This window comes from Micromys minutus (genome assembly GCF_963924665.1).
Source record: "Micromys minutus genome assembly, chromosome: 1".
NCBI classification, from domain to species: Eukaryota; Metazoa; Chordata; class Mammalia; order Rodentia; family Muridae; genus Micromys; species Micromys minutus.
Window position 1 is genome coordinate 8233284 of NC_137969.1, and position 22924 is coordinate 8256207.

Below are 22924 nucleotides of genomic sequence, written 5' to 3' on the forward strand. Positions count from 1 at the left end.
TTCAGATAGCAAAAACTACCGGTGCCTCTGTGCTAGCATTGTACTAGTTGGGTGACTTGGCTATTTCTCCTCATCTGGAGAATTTGGTTCTCTTCTCCCTCTTTTGGCTTCTTCCTGCTCATTTCTATTTGATCATGGCATGGAGAGAGATTTTCTTTGAATTGTTCAGGAAGAAATATTCCTGTAATTTACTGCAGGTTCTACTTAGTGGCTAAGAGAAAGGGGGAAGAGAAAGAAAAGAAACCAAAGGTACAAAGATTTAAAGAAGCAGTATTATCTTTATTTGCAGTTGGTATATTATATATGTAGCAAATCCTAGGGAAGCTATAAAAAGATAACATAAGTATTAAGTTTTTCAAGATCTTAGGATACAGGGTCAATATAAAATTTTTAAGTTGTATTTCTATATATTAACAACAAAACACTAAAAATTGAAAGTTAAAAATATGATTTACAATAACATAAGTGTGAAACAACTAGGAATATTTGAAACAGAATGTGTGTAGAACTGTCCACACAAAACTATAATGTATTATTGAATGAAATGTGAAAGAGCCATGTAAATGGAAAGATATGCTGTGCTCATGGACTGAACAGCTCAGAGTATTGACTGTCCCTAAGCCTATTTGTAGAGATAATGCTATCTATTAAAAAATCCCAACAAACTATGTTGTGGAAAAACTGAAATGCTGAGAAATAAATTCTGATTCTAAAAGTTATTTAGATAAACAATAACACTGTAATAGCTTAAATAATTTTGACATACATTATTGTCAATTATATTGACATACAAATTGACAATTATATTGTCAATCCCAAGACTTGCTGTAAATCCACAAAAATCAAGATGCTGTGCTGTTGCAGCAAAGACAGACATAAATCCACAGGACATATAATCAAGTCCAGATAGCAGCCAGTGCCTCCTCCTGACTCTGTAGAGGTAGGGTGAAGAAGGGAAAGGTGGTCTGCTCAGCAAAGGTGGGGACCAGAGGGAGAACATGAACCTTAGCCCTTAACCTGTCACATACACTAAAGGAACTCAAGAAAAAAACCCATAGCTCTAAATGAATGAGCTAATGTATCAAATTTATAGAGGAAAACATGGAGAAAGTACGTGTAACTTTGGGTTTCACACATTTTTTATAGATAGTAAACAAAACCCCTTTAAAATGTTATTTTTTTAAAAAACAAAATGAAAGCTTTTGCTCTTGAAAAAAGGTATAGTGTTCTATATGGGGAGATGATGAACTGTAAGGTATAGTGTTCTATATGGGGAGATGATGAACTGTAAGGTATAGTGTTCTACATGGGGAGATGATGAACTGTAAGGTATAGTGTTCTATATGGGGAGATGATGAACTGTAAGGTATAGTGTTCTATATGGGGAGATGATGAACTGTAAGGTATAGTGTTCTACATGGGGAGATGATGAACTGTAAGGTATAGTGTTCTACATGGGGGGATGATGAACTGTAAGGTAGAGTGTTCTACATGGGGAGATGATGAACTGTAAGGTATAGTGTTCTATATGGGGGGATGATGAACTGTAAGGTATAGTGTTCTATATGGGGAGATGATGAACTGTAAGGTATAGTGTTCTACATGGGGGGATGATGAACTGTAAGGTATAGTGTTCTATATGGGGGGATGATGAACTGTAAGGTATAGTGTTCTACATGGGGGGATGATGAACTGTAAGGTATAGTGTTCTACATGGGGGGATGATGAACTGTAAGGTAGAGTGTTCTACATGGGGGGATGATGAACTGTAAGGTATAGTGTTCTATATGGGGGTAATGAATTGTAAGGTATAGTGTTCTATATGGGAGGGGATAATGAACTGTATATAAATATGAGTGAGAATTTTTTAAAAAAAATTTAAAAAAGGAATAGTTAGTAAAAATAAGGGATAAGCTACAGAATGGGATTTCTAAGTTATATTTCTATAAAGAAGTCTTAAAATGTAATAAGAAGGTAACTGATTTAAATGAACAAAAGATTTGACGATAAAATAATATATAATACATAAACAGCAACTCAGCATAATAAGATGCTCTTATATCTAACTGGGGAAATAACAGAAAAAGCATGCCACCTATTAGCTCAATTAAGTAATGAGCACCAGGACTTGGGACCACTGTAACTCCTGCATTGTGGGTGGGGATGTAAATGGTAGAATCACTTCACAAAAGAACCTGAAGACTTCTTAGGACGGCAAACAAGCGCGTGCATGTGACTCATTGTCCATTACACTCGGCACTTGCCTCCGGGAAAGGGAGATTCGTGCTTCTATGAAGTTACGAATCCGGCTATAACCGACAGTGAACTACCAACCCCACCATATGGGGACAAGACAGACACAGGAGTATAGACGTGGAACCTCTAGAGAGGAAAGCCTAATCTTTAGGGCTAGCCATAGTTCTGTGATTGGAGTCCCAACCCCCCCGTGGTGTGCAGGGGACTGAATAGGAAGGGGCTGTCTTGGGTAAGAGAAATATTCTCTACCTCAGCTGCCAAACGTGGTGACAGAGGTGCATACATTTGTATCCAGCTATACGTTTCGAGAATTCTACTTTTCGTATATAAAGTTTTATTGTACACTTATTCACTTAAATAAAAAATAAATCATTAATTTTTATCCTCTAAAGATATTATTTCCTTTGAAACTTTCTCTTTAGGAAACTAAAGGTAAAATGGCTACATGAGGCTGGACAAGATATTACTCTGAACAATGTTCCCCGTCACAAGTAAAGTGACTACTAAATCAGATGGCCCCATTCATTCACTTGTAAACATTTCATTTTGTAAGCCTATAATGGGGTAAGAACTATGAGGCCATTTTTTAATTTTTTTGTCCTCCAAGAGTTACCATGTAGCAGAGAACAGAGACAAGCTTGGACAGTGGCATGACGTGAGCTGAATTAGGGTATGAGGGGCGGTCTTCCTGATGATGTGTCACCTGAGTTAGGTTCTGAGGTACAAGCTAGTTAGGCAAGAAGAGTAGAGAAAGCATGCTAAGTGAGTAAGTTATACGACAAAGGGCCAAAGGTCAAAGGCCCTGTTGGGTTCATCAGGTAAGCACGGAAGATAGGCTTCATTCATCCTTGTAAGGCTATAGCTGTGCCTTGACTAAAGGAGGTCTAGAAGTCAGTCTGAACAGTGTGTGGACTGGGCTTCTACACATAACAGATCTCAAGCCTCAAAGAGACAGAACTACAGACACTGGGATCCTTGCTGTTGCAAAGAGCAAAGAAAATCCTTTGGCTTAGGTACAAAGGGTCCAGTGGAAGCCCACTGAGGCATGTTCTGACATCCACTGAGACCAAGAGCGGCTTCTCTGTCTCTCCATTCATAAGATACTGGGTCTGGGTCATCGCCTTTCTTTCTCACATTCAGTTTTCCTGAAAGGTTGACCAGAGTCTCTGAACCAAGAGCCTTTGGCTTTCACTGGTCACAAAGTCATTCATTCAATGGCCATGGGATGGCACATGTGACTGCTTGACCAACCAAAAGAGCTTGGGGTTAGGAGTCAGTGTCACTGAAACACACAGTTAAGAGACAAACTGTGAGGTAGAGTTCAGAACTCTTGTGGAAGGATGAGACTGGATATTTGTGTTTAAGAAAAAAACGTATCCCAAAAACTTTGGAATAACTCAGGAAATACAAACTCATGTAGACAATCTCTTTTTTGTGACAGGGACATCTAGGAAGCCAATGACCATGACAATAACCATACCCACTATTTTAAGCACCTCATTAGTAAATGAACAAGGACACAGAAGTAATTCTGATGTATAGGATTCAGCATATCTTGGCAACAGAAGAGCCTTTTGTGGGCGGGACCTTGAACATGTGGGTTTCTTCTATAGAGAGGAGATGAACTGGAACTGGCTGAAGATCATCATGGGACAAAGAAATGAAAAGGCTAGGTGTGAGGGACTATTCCTGCTATGCTAATGAGCAGAGACCTCATCCTTTAAGCAACACGTAGTCAAACTTTGTCAACACAGAAATAACACAGACTGTTCAGCATTTTAAGAACAATAGGAATGGATCCGAGACTTCTTGAGACAAGAAGAAATTACACACGGGGATCAAGCTGAGCTTTGGACTACATGGTGAAGGTGAGAGATTATTGGTCTCTTCTCCCTGTGGAATGGGAGGAGAGAGCCCAGGCTGAGCAAGAAGCACTGGGTATTTTAGTTAGCCAGGAAACTGCAGGAGCACAACACCCTGGTCCAGAGATGGTTAGGCAGCTTCTTCCATACATAAAGCCACAGCGCATGTTAGCGGACTGAGTGCAGAAGAACCAAACGCAACCTGCCTGTGAGGCTGCTTCGCTCTACGCTTATGGCCACTAGCAGGTCACCATTTGCCTACCAGACTTCTGTGGTCACTGAAGAGCAGAAGGGAAGGGGTGTCAATGGTTGATCAAAGAGGACCCAGGAGAAGGTGGCAGCGTGAATGAGAAGCACAGTCACGGGTGGACGGGGCAGGACGGCCTGGCCGCCCTCTCTACAGTGCTACCCGGCAGCCAACAGCAGCAGTGCAGAGCTTCGCTCTAGGACTGAATTCAGAGTGGCGGGCAGGAGCAGACAGCACGGAGTGAAAGCACCTATCCCGGAAGACTCATTCTCCGCACACACAAGCTCAAGCTGTTAAGACATACAACACACAAGCCAATGAAGCGGGGCACTTTCCATGTGCTGCCTTCTAGCGGTTGGGAGTTAAACTGTTACATAAAAGTTAATAACATCATATTTGATTGGGGGTTTAAAGTCTAAGAAAATCGCTTTCATATGTATTTACTCATTTTGTTTAACAATCTGTTACTGTGTGTCTGGTATCCCAGTACTCAGGAACGTGTAGACAGGACTCCGCTGTACTGTACCAGGCAACTACAGTGTCTCTAACTAGCAAACACACTTTTCTTTAAAAAGTTTAAAGATGGGCAGGTCTGGGTACATCTAGTACTAATCACCTAAAACACTACTTCTTCCTAACAGTTTTTGCCACCATGACAGGGGGACACTAGCCCCAGAATCCTGCTTGTCCCCTTCATGGAGGAGCACCTGGACATGCCTCATGGCAAGACATATGACAAGGACGTGTCACCAAAACAGTTAGATGGGGACTTATTAACAATCAATCAGAGTAAATTGTTTAGACTTCAATAAGTCAGCAAGTACCTGATGAATAAGAGAATTTAGATTTTCAGTATGCTATTGACACCAAACTTAACCATACTTCAAATATTATGTTGAATATCATAGTTCTCCTAATGTATGCTGTGAAAATAACAGATTTATAAGATACATTTGGATAAAACAATAAATTTCAGATAAAGAGAGCATCAATCTATTGATTTGAGTTTTATTAGAGTGATCAGCATCTTCAATTTTCACCTAAAATCAGAAGAAAATGTTTTTCCCTTCACAGTCTATTATTCCATTTATTGAAATGGCATATCAATAAGAAATATCAAACAAAACAAACCCCTTTGCTTATAACAAACACTAAATAAGACCCAGTGCCTTGAACAGTGGCTTTCCTCTAGAATGAATGAGTACTTGTAGTGTCTCTGAGCTGCTCTGCTCTGAAGTCTGTCTGGAAGGACCAACCTTAGGCAAAGCAGAGCTGGGTTTGATTTCTCCTCGTATTCTTCTAAGGAAACAATGTGGCACCAGGTGTCAGCAGCGTCAAGGCTTCTGTGTGAGGGATGGGAGGCTGGGACTGCAAGGGGAACCCTCTATACATTTCTGACTCCCAAGGAAGAATGAACTAGTGTCAGATGCGGGCAGGTGGGGTGGGACACAGCTGTAACCCCAGCACTTGGCAGATGGAGGCGGGGCATCTGGAGTTCAGCCATTCTCTGCCACACAGTGAATCTGAGGAGAGCCTGGGCTATATAAGACTGTCTCAAAAAAACAAAACTAAACAAAACAACAAAACAAAACAAAACAAAACAAAACAAAAAAAACCAACGACAACAAAAACAAGGCAAAACATTACCAGAGATATCTGCATGCCTTTTTTCCAATGGAGTTGTTTAATGGAAAAATATAATGGGAGGGATCTGAAAATCTACCACAAACTAAAAGTTGATAAAAAAAAAATACCAAAGTATATTTGAATTCCACTCAAATGCATTATTTTCAAGCCCTTTCCAGCCCCATCCAACCAATTAGCTTTAATGGGAGCAAGTTATAAAACAACTAAAGCTATTACCTAGGGAGAAGTTCACAAACTGACAAGAAGCTATTTACGTCTTCAAGTTTATTACAGCGTCTTTAGTTCTTATTGCATATACGGAACGTGCCTGTAGCGCGTGAGGGATCTGAGCATGTGGACACGGCTCAGCAGAACGGAAGCCCACTGCTTCTCTCTTGACAATCGTCAGCATGCAAGCGCAGTATTTGGTGTGCAGGATTATTGTTTAAAAAGTGGAAACTTGTTAGCTTTAACGGAGGCGAGAGCGTAGTCTTTACTGGCTTATGTGCAGAGTTTAACTCTGGTTGATGCAGGTCTGCACAGTTCATGATCAGTCTCTAATGAAAACTAGAGGATCAGGTGATGGTAGCAAACAGAAAAATTTGAAGAAGAGGCATGACTTTTAAAGTAGAAAGGTCAGCCAGAACTGCCTGGAACAAAGAACCAGAAAGGAATTATTAACACCGAGGTCTGTCAAAACAAGCACAACAGAAAACACCTGCTCACGGTGACCTAGGAGGCCATTCCCGCTAAGTTCTTCCGCTAGATTCAGCCTCTCACCGTGCTACAACTTCCTCCTCGGAATCTCCGAACATGTACACAATCTGAAATGCACATAAGCAGATGACCCAGCCGCAGCCCTGCACTTTCCCCCCACACACGAGGCGGTGGGGGCTTATGGGTCTAACATTTCAGCTCGCTTCTATAAATAACCCTCCATTATGAATCCTAGACCCGTTCCTCTAGTGTGGAGGGTGAATGTCTGCAGGGATCCTGTTGAGATGGAGCTAATATTTATCCAGTTGCAGGACGTGTAAACATCCTCTTCCTTCCTACACACTGGCAGAGGCCACTGAAGCCTCTGAGGTGACAAACAGTACCCGGAGGGCACCACTTAAGTGAGCCACATCTCAGGTAGAGATGCGGCCAAAGAGTCAGTGTTAAAGAGTACCAGTGGTCACACCGCTGGGAAGAATGGCCCCCCTCAAACAACAGTTAATCGTAGATAGTCCCTCTCATGGGCTTCTCCACCATAGATTGGGGCTGACCTGAGCCTTATATCTTCTTTTGGGGAGTGTCAAGTGCTCAGCCTGCTACTAAAGCTCAGCGACATTGTGGAGGAGGGGGAAATCTAAGAGGCAGAGGATAGGGTGCGGGGCTGTGAACCCATGGTGACCTTCGTGAGGCAGGCCCACGTCAGTTTCAGCCTATCAGAATTGCACCCCGAATGGGGCAGGCTCACAGGCCTCCCCGTTCCTTAGTTCATGAGAGTGAACGGCTGATGGAGGAAGGGGATCATTTTCTTCAGTGGCTTAGCTGCTAGTAAGTTGCCCATACTTCAGTAAATAACCCCATACCTAATTAAACCCCGAGGGTCACACACATACACACTGGTATCAGGGGTTACAAGCATGGACACTAAATAGGACAGAAGATTTCATCAAGAAAGAGCAGAAGAGAGAGGGTAGTGCTGGAGCCCCAGCAAGAGTCTTAGGACCATGACTGGATTATGAGACGGACAGAAACAGAGAAGGAAATAAAAAGAGAAGGAAGAAGGGAGGGAGGGAGGGAGAAATCAGCTTTAAATCATTAATTCACCACCCAAAACTACCCAAAGCCTGTCAGTATCATTCCCTTCTAAATGCATACTATTTAACTCTTTCAGCGAGTTTTCCTGTTTGTCACACATGTACATAAGCAACAAGAAAGTACGCCATAACCCCTCATGGTTCCAGTTAAAATCACAGGTATCTGGTTTCCCATAATGGTTATAATGGTTTCCTGTAATAATCTTGTTTATGACCCTTCATAAGAAGGTTGTTTTCAAGTAATTAGGGAAACTTGAGTACTTAATAATACTTAACTCAGAATTTATAGGTTTTACCCGAGTTAAAAAAAAAAATTCAGCTACAAGCAGTACGTGTCCTATGCACCAGACACTAAGTGCCGGTCTGGCCTCTCAGGAACTATTTCCATCTCGTCGGAGTGAGACTTGTCCTTACTTCAGCGGCAGCCAGTGACGTCACCTCCATCAGGTTCACTGCTCGGAAAGCAAACACGGCAGCTGCCAGCACTGCAAAGGAAAGAGCGCAGAGCAGTTCAGCGCCAGGCCTCCTCAGCAGCCTGTCAGGACGAGTGACAGCTGTCCTAGAGAAGGCCCGGCTCCTTCACACAGTGAGCTCCAGTTCGGAGGAAAGAAAATGTTGGTCTTAAAAGTCATTTTTAAGTGATTCCTTTCACACCTACAACTAACATTGTAACTGTTGAAATGTGCTCTAATATTTCACAGATTTTAGTATATAATATTGAGATGCCTTTGGAACACGAAGTTAAAATTTAATATGTCTGAGGGAGGTATCCTGATATAAGCATGGGCATACAGACTTTGGAACGTGATTTTATAATATTTCTGTATGTTTATATCTTTGTGCTCTCATTACTGACTTTTTTAGTATCACAAATGACACTTCTATGCAGAAGGCTGCTGTGGGGCTAATCTAGATATTTACAATGTTACCTTGTAACTTTACAGTAAGTTGAAAGTTTGAAAACATAGATAATTTGAAGTTTAGTAACAGACATTAAGTAGAAAACATTGGGACTGCTTGTTCCTGTTAAGCACACAGCATTTATCACTAGAGAAGTGGTACGGAGCTTCATGAGAGGGATGAGCCAGGCGACCCTGAGAAGGTAAGACTGCCTGGAGAGGACTCCTGACGCTACCTTTCTCCCCATGGCCTGAGGCCTGAGGTGCCAGCATCCCTGCCCTCAGCACTGACAGTTGGGAATATGTGGTAATGAGCATTTCAAATGACTCAAGTGACTGGTTCCTAGGTGCACAGCACAGCCAACACAAACTTTAAAACGTTATTTACTGTGAGAGCCATGAACTTAGTTCTCATCCCATGCACTCTGCATCCAACACTATAACAAGTCAATTTGGCTGCTGTGGAAACCGTCACACTGTGCCCGACAGTTTGTGGTCACACGGGCGAAAACAGTAGAACTGATCCTCACATCTGCTTCTAAAGCCTGCGCAGGTGATCTCTGCGGGATTTCCCCACTGAGTCCAAAGACAAGGAGCAGGGACTTGGCCCTGACACCTGACGCTGCTCTCCTAGGGCTTTCCATTATCTGCAATCATGCTTTGGACAGTGGAAACATTTTTACAGCTGAGAAACACGAGTCCCTATTTCATTCCTGTATACAGATGGGCAGGTGGGAAAAGCTTGACATGATGTCCAAACCCTCTGCTGTGGCAGGAAAGAGTCTTGGATGGAGGTCAGCTGTCCAAAGGTAGATCCGTCACTGACTCAACTCAGCAGCCAAATGTGTCATAGCCTTTATTTATCTGGGTGTCACATCCCAGAGTGCCTCTGTTTGCTTCATGTTGACTTTGTCCAGCCCTTCTGCACAGAACAGGCTTGCTTGACGTGGGGAGAGGTCCTCTACTTTGGGGTATTAACTGAACTCATGCTTCATATGAAATATGGAAATTGTGTTTAGTTTTTTTAAAAAAAACAACTATTCTCATTAATTTAATCTTAATAACCCTATCACGACATTATGACACTTCTGTTTTAAGCTCTTCTTTAGCAGTTTGTAAGTTGTAATTAAGGACAGATGCATTTGTGGAAAGATGTTTAAAGAGTCTACGAGAACATACTTGATATAAAAACATGGGGGGTGGCCCTTAAACAGACGTATCAAAACTGTGTGACAGTCAATGGAAATCTGTGTGTCTCTATGTGCAATGACCCATCAGGTGCAGCTGCTGAGCGTTGGGAGGTGGAGGAGGGGGGTGGCTGCTGCAGGCGCATCAGTTCCTGCCTCTGCCCATCAGGTTTTAACGACTGCAGTGAGCTAACAGGCTCTAGTGTCCCGCAAACCTTCCTTTCCCTTCCCTTCAGCTACAGAGACTGTAAGTCTGAAGGGTCCTTGAAAATCGCTAACTTGAGGCTTCTTTCACATTGGAACTTTACCACTTTCAGGTGGCACAGAGCTTGCTCTCCTTAATCACTCTCTGAGAAAGAGCTTCCTCACGCTGAGCTTCCTCCTTTGACACTCACCCACTGCTATGTCTGCCCTGAGGCCAAAGGCTGTGGCGTGCGCTCTTCCAACTGTACAGCAGACCAGAAGGAGAGTGACTTGTTAACATATCAAATGCAGACATTTGGGAATGGTAGCAGAAATCTAGACTGCCTTGTGGGGAAACTAGGCTCTGGGGAAGGAGAATGGTAGAGAAAATCATGAAACAGCCTTGGCTTGAAAGGGGCAGATCTGGAGCTGAAGACATAACATGAGGTCAAGAGCACTTGCTGCTCTTTCACATACCGACGATCAGTTCCTAGCCTTGAATTCTAGCTTCATGAGATCTGCTGTCTGTGGGTGTGTGTGTGCAGATATGTATGTGTGTAGGTGTGAGTGCAATGATTCATCTATGCAAACCATGGTATGTGTGTAGAAATCAGAATGCAACCTGTGGTTCTCTCTTTTACCATGTGGGTTTTGGGTATTTAATTCAGCTTGTTAGACTTGGCAGCAGGTATCTTCACTTTGAGCCATCTCAAAGACCCTAAAAGGGGCACATGTTAACAAGCCACATTATCCTTAAAGAAATGGGCCTCTGAGAAGGGCAGCATTACCTAGCACTTAAGTATTACAGCAGAGGATAAGGGCAGTTTGTTAGAAATGTCTTAAAAGCCAGACACTCTCTGGCATTCCTTCTGTTCCCAGATGATCTGTCATCGTCCTTCAGCTAAGATGAGGAAGGCAGGTGGTTCTAACAAGTCTGTATGAGTTTTAAGAAAAATGAGAGAAGGATGCCTGGAGCTGTTAAAGCATTAATCAATCAGTGACCATCTCACTGCATCTGGGGCAACATTTATCCACATGGTACTTTATGGTTATTCTCATTTCATCTTTCCAAATGTCACCCAAATATTACGGGCTTCTGGCCATTCAAGAAATGTTAATATGGTGCCCAGAGAATACTCTTGGCACATTATTTCTCTACATCAGCCTTTCCACAATTTCCCAGAGAGGTAATTTTTCCTAGTAAAGGAAGGAAACAACACTGTCAGCTTTCCTGTACCCATCTATTATAGTAGAGATAATCCTATTATTGGAGTTTTCTAATAATCCCAGTGATCAAGCAATGGAGCTACCTGTGCACTGGGGTACCTAGTGTGTCACAGTGGGACTGCCCTGGTGTACACTTGTTGCATTACTTAAGCACCAACAATCATTGACTCTGGCTTTTCTGAGCAAATGAAGACACGGTTTACCTATTTGTTTGGTTTTTAACAAACAATATCTAACGAAGTAATTTCAGCACCAGCATAGAAGCCACAAATTACTAGCAAAAATGAAAAAGGTTTGGATTTTAGGGATCTAGGATAAACTGCAGCGCAAAAGAATAGAGCTTGAACATATGCAGGGACTGGGACCGGGCAGTGAAGTGGACGCAGCAGAGCGCAGAAGTCCAGAAGGTGTCGAAGCCAGTTCAACCTGTTCTGCCCATGCACTAGAAATGGCGAATGACGACTCTCTAATGATGACCATGGGTGTTAAACAGGAAAGGGGCTTCACACGGCAACATCATGGGTTTCCCAAACAAACGCACTTACCAGCAAGAATTTCCAGAGAGTTGTATCCTAGGATTCTGTCCCATAAAAGCAAGAGTTGATCTGTAGCTAAGTACCCAGAAAAGGCTCGAACCATCCATTTGAATGATATCCGAAGTCTGTAGATAAGGGAAATAAGGATTAATACTATTATTAAACCTTTCCTATTAAAAAAGGCAACATTTGAAGAATCCAACCAATTCTGTCATTACTGCACATCTTCTGAGACTCCTTATTTCCTAAAAGCCATAAAATGTCGGAGGCATGGAGGAACGTTCTCAATTCAATATTCTAAAACTACTAAGAGGAAGACTCATGTATGACCATATTTATATTATTTATATTTATAAACAATCTTACCCTGTAGTTTTTCAGCATGTGACCAAGAGATGCATTCTAATAATCTTAATTTCAATGAGCTATGGCAATATGGATTGTTTTTCTAGATGTTTTAAAGAATGTTCAGAGCTTTTATACTTTTCAGTTCAGCAAGGTTTCCCTGGACATCTCAGCCAAGCTGCTATATGGAGTGGATAAACTAAAGTAAACCAAAAGGTAGGGGGTCTGGAAGAAAAATGATATATAGCAACAAGAGACCTTAGGATTCTCATTCAAACCTGTCCTTTTAGAGACATCACTTTGCTATAAGAAACTCCAAGATACATGGGACCCTCCGTTTATAAGTCATGTGTTTTACAGTAACACTTCCCCAGAGTCAGAAAACGAGCCCTTTGCTAACACTTCCCCAGAGTCAGAAAACGAGCCCTTTGCTTTAACGTCCTAAGACATAAATAGCTCTCTCACATGTCCGTATTGTTTATCTAAAAATCACTCAACTGTCCCTGAAAGGCCATAGTCACAGGCTCCGTTCAATTACTCTAGATTTTAGTATGTCCAAGTATTGGTCAGTAGTATTCACAAATTAAGCCTTTGGATTTGTTTTAAATCAAGCAAAAGAAAACTTTTGGCCATAAATATTTTAATATTGAAAAATGTCTAAATTATTACATTTAATATTTTCATTTTACTCAAATTCTCAGTGTCTTGGGGAAGGAATAGTGCTTCTCATAGAACCACACAGCAATGGCTTTAAAAGGACAGTTTTCATTGGGGGATGGTTTAGCATTACAAAATCTACCCATGCAAGAACACAGTTCCATGAGTTTTACATGAGGAATGACTAAATAAAAATTGTAGAATTGAAAAAAAATAAAACAATGATGAAAGCTTTAAATGACCACAACAGAAACAGATCTCAGTTACCTTTTTAAACATGCATTTCTACCTTGATCCCTGGGTTTTTATACTTTTTCCCATTGACAAACTTTAAGTTGACAAAATATTTTTAAAATTATCTTATTGGATATTCTCTGTATTTACATTTCAAATGTTATCCCCTTTCCACTCCTCACCTCCTCCCTCCCCCTCTACTTGCTTCCATGAAGGTGCTCCCTCTCCCAATCACCCTCTTCCACCTCAGCACCTTGGCATTCCCCTACACTGAGAAAAGGAGCCTTCACTGGACCAAAGGCCTCTCCTCCCATTGATGGCAGACAATGGTATCCTCTGCTACATATGCACCTGAGGCCATGGGTCTCTGCATGTGTGCTCATTGGTTGGTGTTTTGGTCCATGGGAGTTGTGGAGAGTTTGGTTGGTTGATAATGTTGTTCTTTCCATGAGGTTGCAAAACCTTTTCAGCTCCTTCAGTCATTTCTCTAGCTCCTTTATTGGAGTCCTCGTGTTCGGTCTGATGGTTAGCTGCAAGCATCGACCTCTGTATCAGTATGGTTCTAGCAGAGCCTCTGAGGAGGCATCCATATCAGGTTCTTGCCAGTAAGCACAACTTGGCGTCAGAAATAGTGCGTGGGTTTGGTGGCTGCATATGGGATGGTTCCCCAGGTGAGGCAGTCTCTGGATGTCCTTTTCTTCAATCCCCACTCCTCTATTTAACCTTGAATTTCCTCCTGTGAGTGTTTTGTTCTCCCTTCTAAGAAGGACTAAGGCACCCACACTCTGGCCTTTTTTCTTTTTGAGCTTCATAAGGTCTGTGAATTGTTTTTTGGGTACTCAGAGCTTTCTGGGGCTAGTATCCACTTACCAGTGAGTGCATACTATGTGTGTTCTTTTGTGACTGGGTTTCCTCACTCAGGATGATAGTCTCAAGTTCCATCCATTTGCCTATGAATTTAATAAAGTCATTTTTTCTAATAGCCGAGTAGTACTCCATTGTGTAAATGTACCACAATTTCTGTATCCATTCCTCTGTTGAAGGACATTTGGGTTCTTTCCAGCTTCTGGCTATTATAAATAAGGCTGCTATGAACAGGGTGGAACATGGTGGAACATGTGTCCTTGTTATATGTTGGAGTGACTTTTTGGTATATGCCCAGGAGTGGAATAGCTGGGTCCTCAGATAGTACTATGACCAGTTTTCTGAGGAACCACCAGAATGATTTTCAGAGTGGTTGTTCCAGCTTGCAATCCCACCAACAGTGGAGGAGTGTTCCTCTTTCTCTGCATCTTCGCCAGCATCTGCTGTCAACTGAGTTTTTGATCTTAGCCATTCTGACTGGTGTGAGGTGGAATCTCAGGGTTGTTTGGATTTGCATTTCCCTGTTGAATAGGGATGTTGAGCATTTCTTTAGGTGCTTCTTGGCCATTTGATGTTCCTCAATGGAGAATTTTTTTTTAGCTCTGTACCCCATTTTTTTATTAGGAATATTTGATTCTCTAAGTCTAACTTCTTGAGTTCTTTGTATATATTGGACATTAACCCTCTATCAGATGTAGGATTGGTAAAGATTCTTCTCCAATTTGTTGGCTGCCATTTTGTCTTCTTGACAGTGTCCTTAGCCTTAAAGAAACTTTGCAATTTCATGAGGTTCCATTTATTGATTCTTGATCTTAGAGCATAAGCCATTGGCATTCTGTTCAGGAAAATTTCCCCTGTGCCTATGTGTTCTAAGCTCTTCCCCACTTTCCCTTCTAATAGTTTCAGTGTACCTGGTTTTATGTGGAGGTCTTTGATCCACTTGGACTTGAGCTTTGTACAAAGATATAAGAAAGGATGGATTTGCATTCTTCTGCATGCTGACTACCAGTTGAACCAACACCATTTGTTGAAGACGCTGTCCTTTTTCCATTGAATGTTTTTAGCTCCTTTGTCAAAGATCAAGTGACCATAGGTGTGTGGGTTCATTTCTGGGTCTTCAATTCTGTTCCAGTGATCTCCCTTTTCATTTCTGTCTGTCTCTGTACCAATAGCATGTGGTTTTTATCACAATTGATCTGTAACATAGCTTGAGGTTAGGGATGGTGGTTCCCCTGGAAATAAGTTCTTTTATTATTGAGAACAGTTTTTGATATCCTAGGTTTTTTGTTATTCCAAATAAATTTGCAAATTGCTCTTTCCAACTCTATGAAGAATTGAGTTAGAAATTTGATGGGGATTGCATTGAATCTGTAGATTGCTTTTGGCAAGATGGCCATTTTTACAATGTTGATCCTGCCAATCCATGAGCATGGGAGATCTTTCCATCTTCTGAGGTCTTCCTCAATATCCTTCAGAGATTTGAAGTTCTTGTCATACAGATCCTTCACTTGCTTGGTTAGAGTTACACCAAGGTATTTCATATTCTTTGTGACAATTGTGAAGGGTGTCAGTTCTCTAATTTCTTTCTCAGCCTATAGAGGAAGGCTACTGATTTGTTTGAGTTAACTTCATTTTTTTTTTCAAGGCACATTTAATTTAATACCAAGAATTTGATACAAAAGGCCACTAATATAGTGAAGGAACAAATTCCCCCATTTAACACCGACGACAATGCTGTTTAACATGTGCCTGCTGATGAGATGAAGGTTTACTAAGTAATGGGGGTCTTGTCAGAGCCAAATACCATGTACAATGTGGTTGTGAGATGGATGCTTCTAATGCTTCACACGGTTTAACCCTGAAGTGTGAGGCCACATCTTCACGTTTGTACAGTCCTCAGTTAAGGTTATCTACAATTCCACAACCATTCAAAATAAAAACCCACTGATTAAAAGAACCACATAAAACCCTATAGAGCTCAGACCTAAGGATAAACATATGCACTACTTGTACTGGCAGCTATGACCTGATTGTCTCACGGCTCTTAGAAGCTGGTTCTTAGCAAGTAAATTCCTTAAAGGCAAGATTCACCCCATTGGAGTTTTGACCCCGTAGTTCAACAGTCTCATTGGCACAACTGATGCACAGTGTCTCTAGGTCTCTGTGCTCACGGTTAAGACCAATGCATAATCCATTATTACATTTTACTGGAATTTTACATGTTCAATTCATGATTTAAAACCTCTAGGTTTTCAATCCTCCAAACTGTCTGAAGACACAGTGTCCCACAGACTTAAGACTTCTGTTTTTCCCCGTTTTCTTCAATCAGAAACATTTCTCGTGTCTACATGCCTTAAAAGGGGAATTTTTCAGAGTTGGCTTCTTCTTTGGAATAGTCTGACTCTATCAGGCATAAACTTCCCAGCACTCCATTCATTTTAGGCTTGTTCCAGTTTGTCTTTAGTGTGTTCCATTTCACCTTTCGTTTTTAGGAAAAACAGCTGATTGCTGGGTCCACCACTGTTGATCTCAGTTGGGCCACACTCGGCTGCCGCACTGCTGTGAGGTACTGGATTTAAGCAGTGCACTCCTGCGTCTCCCGCTCCTCGGTTGCTAATTTGCTAGCGGCACGACAAGAGTGTTCTCCCTGCGTGCAGACTCCTGTGTTGCTGCTTTAGTTTTTTTTTTTCAGATTCCCCTCGGCCAGTCACAGTTTGAATTTAGATCTGTGTACTTCCCTCCAAAGCTTGAACATATGCTTCACATGGTTTCCATCTTAGAATCAACACATCCTGCGCCACAACTTTGAAGTCAGTTTTGCTCAGTCAATCCTTTTTAGGAAGAGGTTCTTCAATGGTCATCTTGGACCGTGAGAAGTGCCTCTTGGGGGCTGCTTCAGTCACCGAGGCAGGTGCCTCTGGTGAAAAGAGGTGAGGCGAGGCCAGCTGAGACCTGGCTCGGAGGCCAGCGCCTGCCCTGTGAGGGCTCTGCAAGCTCAGCCTTGAGTTAACTTTATATCCGGCCACCTTGCTGAAGTTGTTTTTCAGCTGTAGGGTTTCTCTGGTGGAATTTTTGGAGTCACTTAAGTATATTATCATATCATCTGCAAATACTGATATTTTGACTTCTTCCTTTCCAATTTGTATCCCTTTGACTTCCTTTTGCTGTATAATTGCTCTGGCCAGGGCTTCCAGTACTATATTAAATAGGTGTGCAGCCTTGTCTAGTCTCTGATTTTAATGGATTGCTTCAAGTTTCTCACCATTTAGTTTTAATGTTGGCTACTGGTTTGCTATATATTGCTTTTACTATATTTAGGTATGGGCCTTGGATTCCTGATCTTTCCAAGACTTTTAACATGAAGGGGTGTTGAATTTTTGTCAAATGCTTTCTCAGCATCTAGTGAGATGACCATGTGCTCAACAACAACAACAAAAAAAAAAAAAAAAAAAAAAAAACAAGAAACAACAATTACTGTTCCTTAATATCTCTTAACATCAATGAACTCAATTCCCCAATAAAAAGACATAGGCTATAAAATTGGATATGTAAACAGGATCCAGAATTTTGTTGCATACAGGAAACTCATCTCAGAGACAAAGACAAACACACCTCAGAGTGAAAGGCTGGGAAAAACAAGAAACAAGCTGGAGTAGTCATTCTAAGATCAAATAAAATATATATTCATACAAAAGTTACCAAGAAATATAAGAAAGGACACTTTTTACTCATCACAGGAAAAATCTATCAAGACAAACTCTCAATCCTGAACATCTATGCTCCAAATACAAGAGCACCCACATTCATAAAAGAAACCTTACGAAGCTCATTGCACCACACACAATAATAGTGGGAGACTTCAACACCCCCACTCTCATAAATGAACTGATTATGGAAGCAGAAACTAAACAGAGACACAGTAAAACTAGCAGAGGTTATGAACCAGGTAGAATTATGTTTATGTGCTTTTCTTCTTGTGGTTTTCTTGCAAGATTATTTTCTTCCTTTTTCTAGAGTGTAGTTTCCCTCCTTATGTTGGAGTTTTCCATCTATTATCCTTTGCAGGGCTGAATTTGTGTTCAGATATTGTGTAAATTTTGTTTTGTCCTGGAATATCTTGGTGTCTCCATCTATGTTGATTGAGAGTTTTGCTGGATATAGTAACCTGGGCTGGCATTTGTGTTCTCTTAAGGTCTGTATGACGTCTTTCCAGGATCTTCTAGCATTCATAGTCTCTGTCGAGTAGTCTGGTAAAATTCTGATTGGTCTGCCTTTATGTGTTACTTGTCCTTTTTACCTTACTGCTTTTAGTATTCTTTTCTGGTTTTGAACATTCAGTGTTTTGACTATTATGTGTCGGGAATTTCCTACTGTCATTTTTAAAAGGTGTTATTCATTGGCTACTTGAGGTCCTACATCATTTTCATGAAGTATGATTTTAAGTTCATTATCTTCTTTTTCTGGTATGTTGGGAAAGCTACTACTTGCTGTGGTGGAAGAATTGGGTTCTGATGTTGCCAGGTTGTCTTGGTTTCCATTGCTTAGGTTCTTGCACTTGTTTCTTGCCATCTTGTTATCTGTGATGTTAGGTGATCTTGTTGTCCCTGACTAGAGTGTGTCCTGTGGGTCTGAAGGCCTGTGGCCTCAGGAGGGAGATTGCTCTTTGTGGGCATTCAGTGAATTCTGATGGTGGTGACCTGGTTCTGTCTCTGGGCTGTAACAGACCTGTTCCCAGAGAACACCATGCTACACCTGTGCCCTGAGAGTTCCTGGCGGTCTCTCCTGGACAGTCAGTGAAGGGAAGTCGGGGGCTCACCCGTGGGCTCAGGTAGAAGAGCACTTATGAGGCTCTTCTGGGTGCCTCAGCAGTTTGCGGGCAGGCCAAGTTACCAAAATCTAACATTTCTTGTAGTGATTTAAAATATGTAAATAAACTAAATAAAAAACTACCAGCATTTTAGTTTCTACCAATAAAACAAATACCTTCAACCCAATAAAGAAAATCCTAGTTATATCCAACATGTAATTTCATGGGAATATGGAATCTGAAGTGGTCACTTCCTACAGCTAGGCAGGACTCCCAGTGGAGAAATAAGGACACCAATGCACTGACAAAACTTTGACCCAAAATCTGTCCTACCTATATGAAATGTAGGGACAAAGATGGAGCAGAGACAAAGTGAATGGATGTCCAATAACTGGTTCAACTTAAGACCCATCGCATGGGCCAGCACCAGTCCCTGACATAGTAATGATACTCCGTTATGCTTGCAGACAGGAGCCTAGCATAAACGTCCTCTGAGAAGGTCTACTCAGCAGTTGACTGAAACAGATCCAGATACCCACAGTCAAACAGTGGATGGAGCTCAGGGAGTCTTGTGGAAGAGTTGACTCAACAAGAAGTCAACAGGGTCAACTACCTGGATCGTTATGAGAATGGGGTCCACAGGAAGGCAACAGATTTATGGAAAGCTCCTTTTCATGTTGGAAGATGTACATGAAGACTGAGCTACACTTCTGCTACATATGTGTGAGGGCCAAAGTCTAGCCCATGCATGCTCTTTGGTTGGTGGGTCAGTCTCTGGGAGCCCCAATGGTCTAAAATCATATAAAACATGTTCTATAACAGTAAGTGAATGATAAGAAAAACAAATAATTGAAAAATAACCTTTTAAACATTTGGAAAGTAAGTAACACATTAAAAAAATGGAGCTTGTTTTTTGAAACAAGTTCTCATTACATAGCTCCAGGTGTCCTGGATTCAGTAGGTAGACCAGGCTGGCCTTGAGCTCATAGAGGCTGCCAGCTTCTGCCTTCCAAATGCTGGGATTGGAGGTATGTGCCGCCACACCCAGCTATATTTTGAATTCTTACTAAAATATTTTTCATAAATATATTTTGATCATATCCTTTCCACTCCTTATCCATCTAATTCCCTGCTCTTTTCTGTTTTAAGAAAAACTCTATCAAACCAAACCAACAACAAAAAGAACAAAATGACAACAAAGATCCCAGAGAGTCTGCTTTGTGTTTGTAAACTACTCCAGGACATGATGCCTGCTCAGTGGGGTCTGATCGACAGACTCATTGTCCCACTGGGGCTGGGGAAAACTGCTTTTCTCTTTCTGCAGGAATCAGCCGCAAATGGCTTCCTAGTTAGAGGTAGGACTTTGTGCTCATTTCCCCTTCGCATGCTGTCACAGTGAGCCCATACGTGTAGTATCTACAAGACACTGGTCCTAGGAGTCATGCCCCAACTCTGGCTCTTACACCTCTTTCCATCTTCTTTCCATGGGTGCCCCTTGAGGGGAGGGATTGATGAAGACGTCCTGTTAGGGCTGAGTGCTCCCAGGTCTCTCACGCTCACACAGTTCAGTTGTGGGTCTCTGTGCTAACTGCCATCTTCTGTAGGATGCAGCTGCTCTGCTGAGAAACGAGGGCTGCACTCACTTATGGAGATGTCAGTGTGTCATTAGGAGTCCTTTAGTCGCTATGTTCATTTAGTACAATATTAGTAGTAAGTTTTGTCTATTATTATCTGTGTAGTCTCTGCTTCCTGAGGTTGTTAGCAATTTCAGGTGTGGATTGCACTTCCTTCAGTAGGCCTTAAATCCACCCATAACATCTGTTCCGCTACTGTACCAGTGGGTGTATCTTGCAGATGGGTTGCTAGTGTGGCTCTCAGGGTTTGTAGCTGGCAAGATTGTTGATCATTTGTGCATAGTACCTTCCAGTGATACACTTGCTAGTCAGTAGGGATAAAGCTTCTAATGGAGCACAAGCTCAATTTCTCCATAACTTTTTCAATATAATTGATGGTCAAATAGGAAGTCATAAAAGAAACATTTAAAATTTACTGATATGAGATAATAACATATCAAACTTTATTGAGTGGAGGTAAAACTGACTTTGAGAGAAATCTGTAACATTAATACACACACACACACACACACACACACACATACATATATAAATAAGGGTCCCTTAAATAAGAACAGAATAACCATAAAGGAAGAAAGAAGAAAAGAACATAAAGTAATTTAATTAGCAGTGTAAAACAAGAGAGAATGCAACAGAACATAAAACCCATTTGTTCAAAGGTAGCTAAAGTTCATAAATCTCTAAGTAGAATAATCAACAGAAAGAGGCAGAGCAGGGATTGTCAAGACTAATGAACTGAGTCCTATCCCCAGGACCAACACCAGCAAGAGAACTGACTGCTACAAAAATTGTCTTCTGATCTGATCTGAGTCTGTGTGTGTAGACATGCACACACCTCTCTTCCTCCCTCCCTCTCTCTCTCCCCCACTTCCTCTGTGTGTGTGTGTGTGTGTGTGTGTGTGTGCCATCACTAAACAGGTAAAAAAACACAAAACCACAACAGAAACAGATCTCAGTTACCTTTTTTAAACATGCATTTCTACCTTGACCACTGAGGTTTTATAGTTTTATACTTTTTCCCGTTGAAAAATGTTCAGTCACCAAAATCTTAATGTTCCTTGTAGTGATTTAAAATGCGTAATGACACTAAATAAAAAACTACCAGCATTTGAGTTTCTACCAATGAGCCAAACACCTTCATCCCAATAAAGAAAAGCCTAGTTCTATCCCACGTCTAATTCACAGCAGTGAGCAGAGGTCAGCGAACGGTTTAAGAGAAAAGGTTGCATGAAATATAAACTATTCTTGCCACATTCTGTTTTACAGTCTCAAAAACAAATAACTTTTTTTTCTTTTTCTCTTACAACTTTATTTTAAAAAAACAGAGATACATGTACAGATATTTAAAGGCATTTTGACATAAAACTATATGAATATATTTTTGTCAGTACTTGATTTTTTTAAAGGTTTAAAACTATGCATTGAAATCTTACTAGTTACAATAAGCATAAAGTACATGTAAAACAAGATATAACATGTGTAGGGAGCTGTATTGGATTTGGAGACAAAGGGCTGCACCCTAAGATGGTGCTGGCTTCTGCCCTCTCTAACTAGTAAACACCTCAAGAGCGCATGCACCAATATCACGCCACATTACTGACCAATTATTATTTTTTTTTAAACTTTATTTTAAAAAACAAAGATAAAAGAAAAAAATTTTAAACATTTTTGCACAAATGTATACAAATACAATTGTGTCAGTGCTTGGCTTTTTTTTTTTTTTCTTTTTTTTTAAGGTTTGATACTCTGCATTAAGGTCTTACTAGTTACAATGAGCAAAAAGTACATGTAAAACAGGATGTAACCTGAAATTAGTCAACGTTTTCTTGGTGTGTAAGGATTAAGCAGAATTTTTTTTTTTCTTGAACTTCATAGTCTGTGAGTTGTTTCTGGGGCAGTGCAAGCCTCTGGGGTTAGCATCCCACTATCAGTGACTGCATATTATGTCTGTTCTTTTGTGACTGTGTTATCTCACTCAGGATGATATTCTCTAGATGCAACCATTTTCTTAAGAATTTGGTTAAGTCATTGTTTCTGATAGCTGAGTAGTATTCCATTGTGTAAATGTACCACAATTTTGGTATCCATTCATCTACTGAAGGACATCTGGGTTCTTTCCAACTTCTGGCTATTATAAATAGAGCTGCTATGAACATTGTGGTGCATGTATCTTTGTTGTATATTGGAGTGTCTCTGGGGTATATGCCCAGAAGTGGAATAGCTGGATCTTCAGGTAGTACTATGTCTAATTTTCTGAGGAATCACCAGACTGATTTCCAGAGTGGTTGTATCAGTTTACAACCCCACCAAGAGTGGAGAAGTGTTCCTCTTTCTCCTCAACCTCGATAGCATTTGCTGTCATCTGAGGTTTGGATCTTGGCCAATCTGACTGGTGTGAGGTGGAATCTCAGGGTTGTTTTGATTTGCATTTCCCTGATGGCTAAGGATGTCGAGCACTTCCTTGGATGTTTCTCAGCCATTCGATATTCCTCAATTGAGAAGGTTTTGTTTAGCTCTGTACCCCATTTTTAATAGGGTTGTTTGATTCTCTG

General features: G+C 41.1%; 1 protein-coding gene and 1 pseudogene across 2 annotated transcripts in view; both read right to left on the reverse strand.

The window, feature by feature from the left end:
• Positions 1-5840: 5840 nt before the first annotated feature.
• The window catches only part of TBC1D19 (TBC1 domain family member 19), a 102678-nt gene continuing 85594 nt past the window's right edge, over positions 5841-22924 (reverse strand). Inside the window, exons 19-21 of the mRNA XM_080913576.1 lie at positions 11841-11956; positions 8214-8284; positions 5841-6641 (exon numbers count right to left, since the gene is read on the reverse strand). Coding sequence (XP_080769702.1) covers positions 6567-6641; positions 8214-8284; positions 11841-11956 — 262 coding nt within the window. The 3' untranslated portion in view covers positions 5841-6566. The remainder of the gene's footprint in view (positions 6642-8213; positions 8285-11840; positions 11957-22924) is intronic.
• LOC308427677 (pre-mRNA-splicing regulator WTAP-like) lies at positions 16285-16792 on the reverse strand (annotated as a pseudogene). The gene has a single exon. The product of its transcript is annotated as a pre-mRNA-splicing regulator WTAP-like (transcript).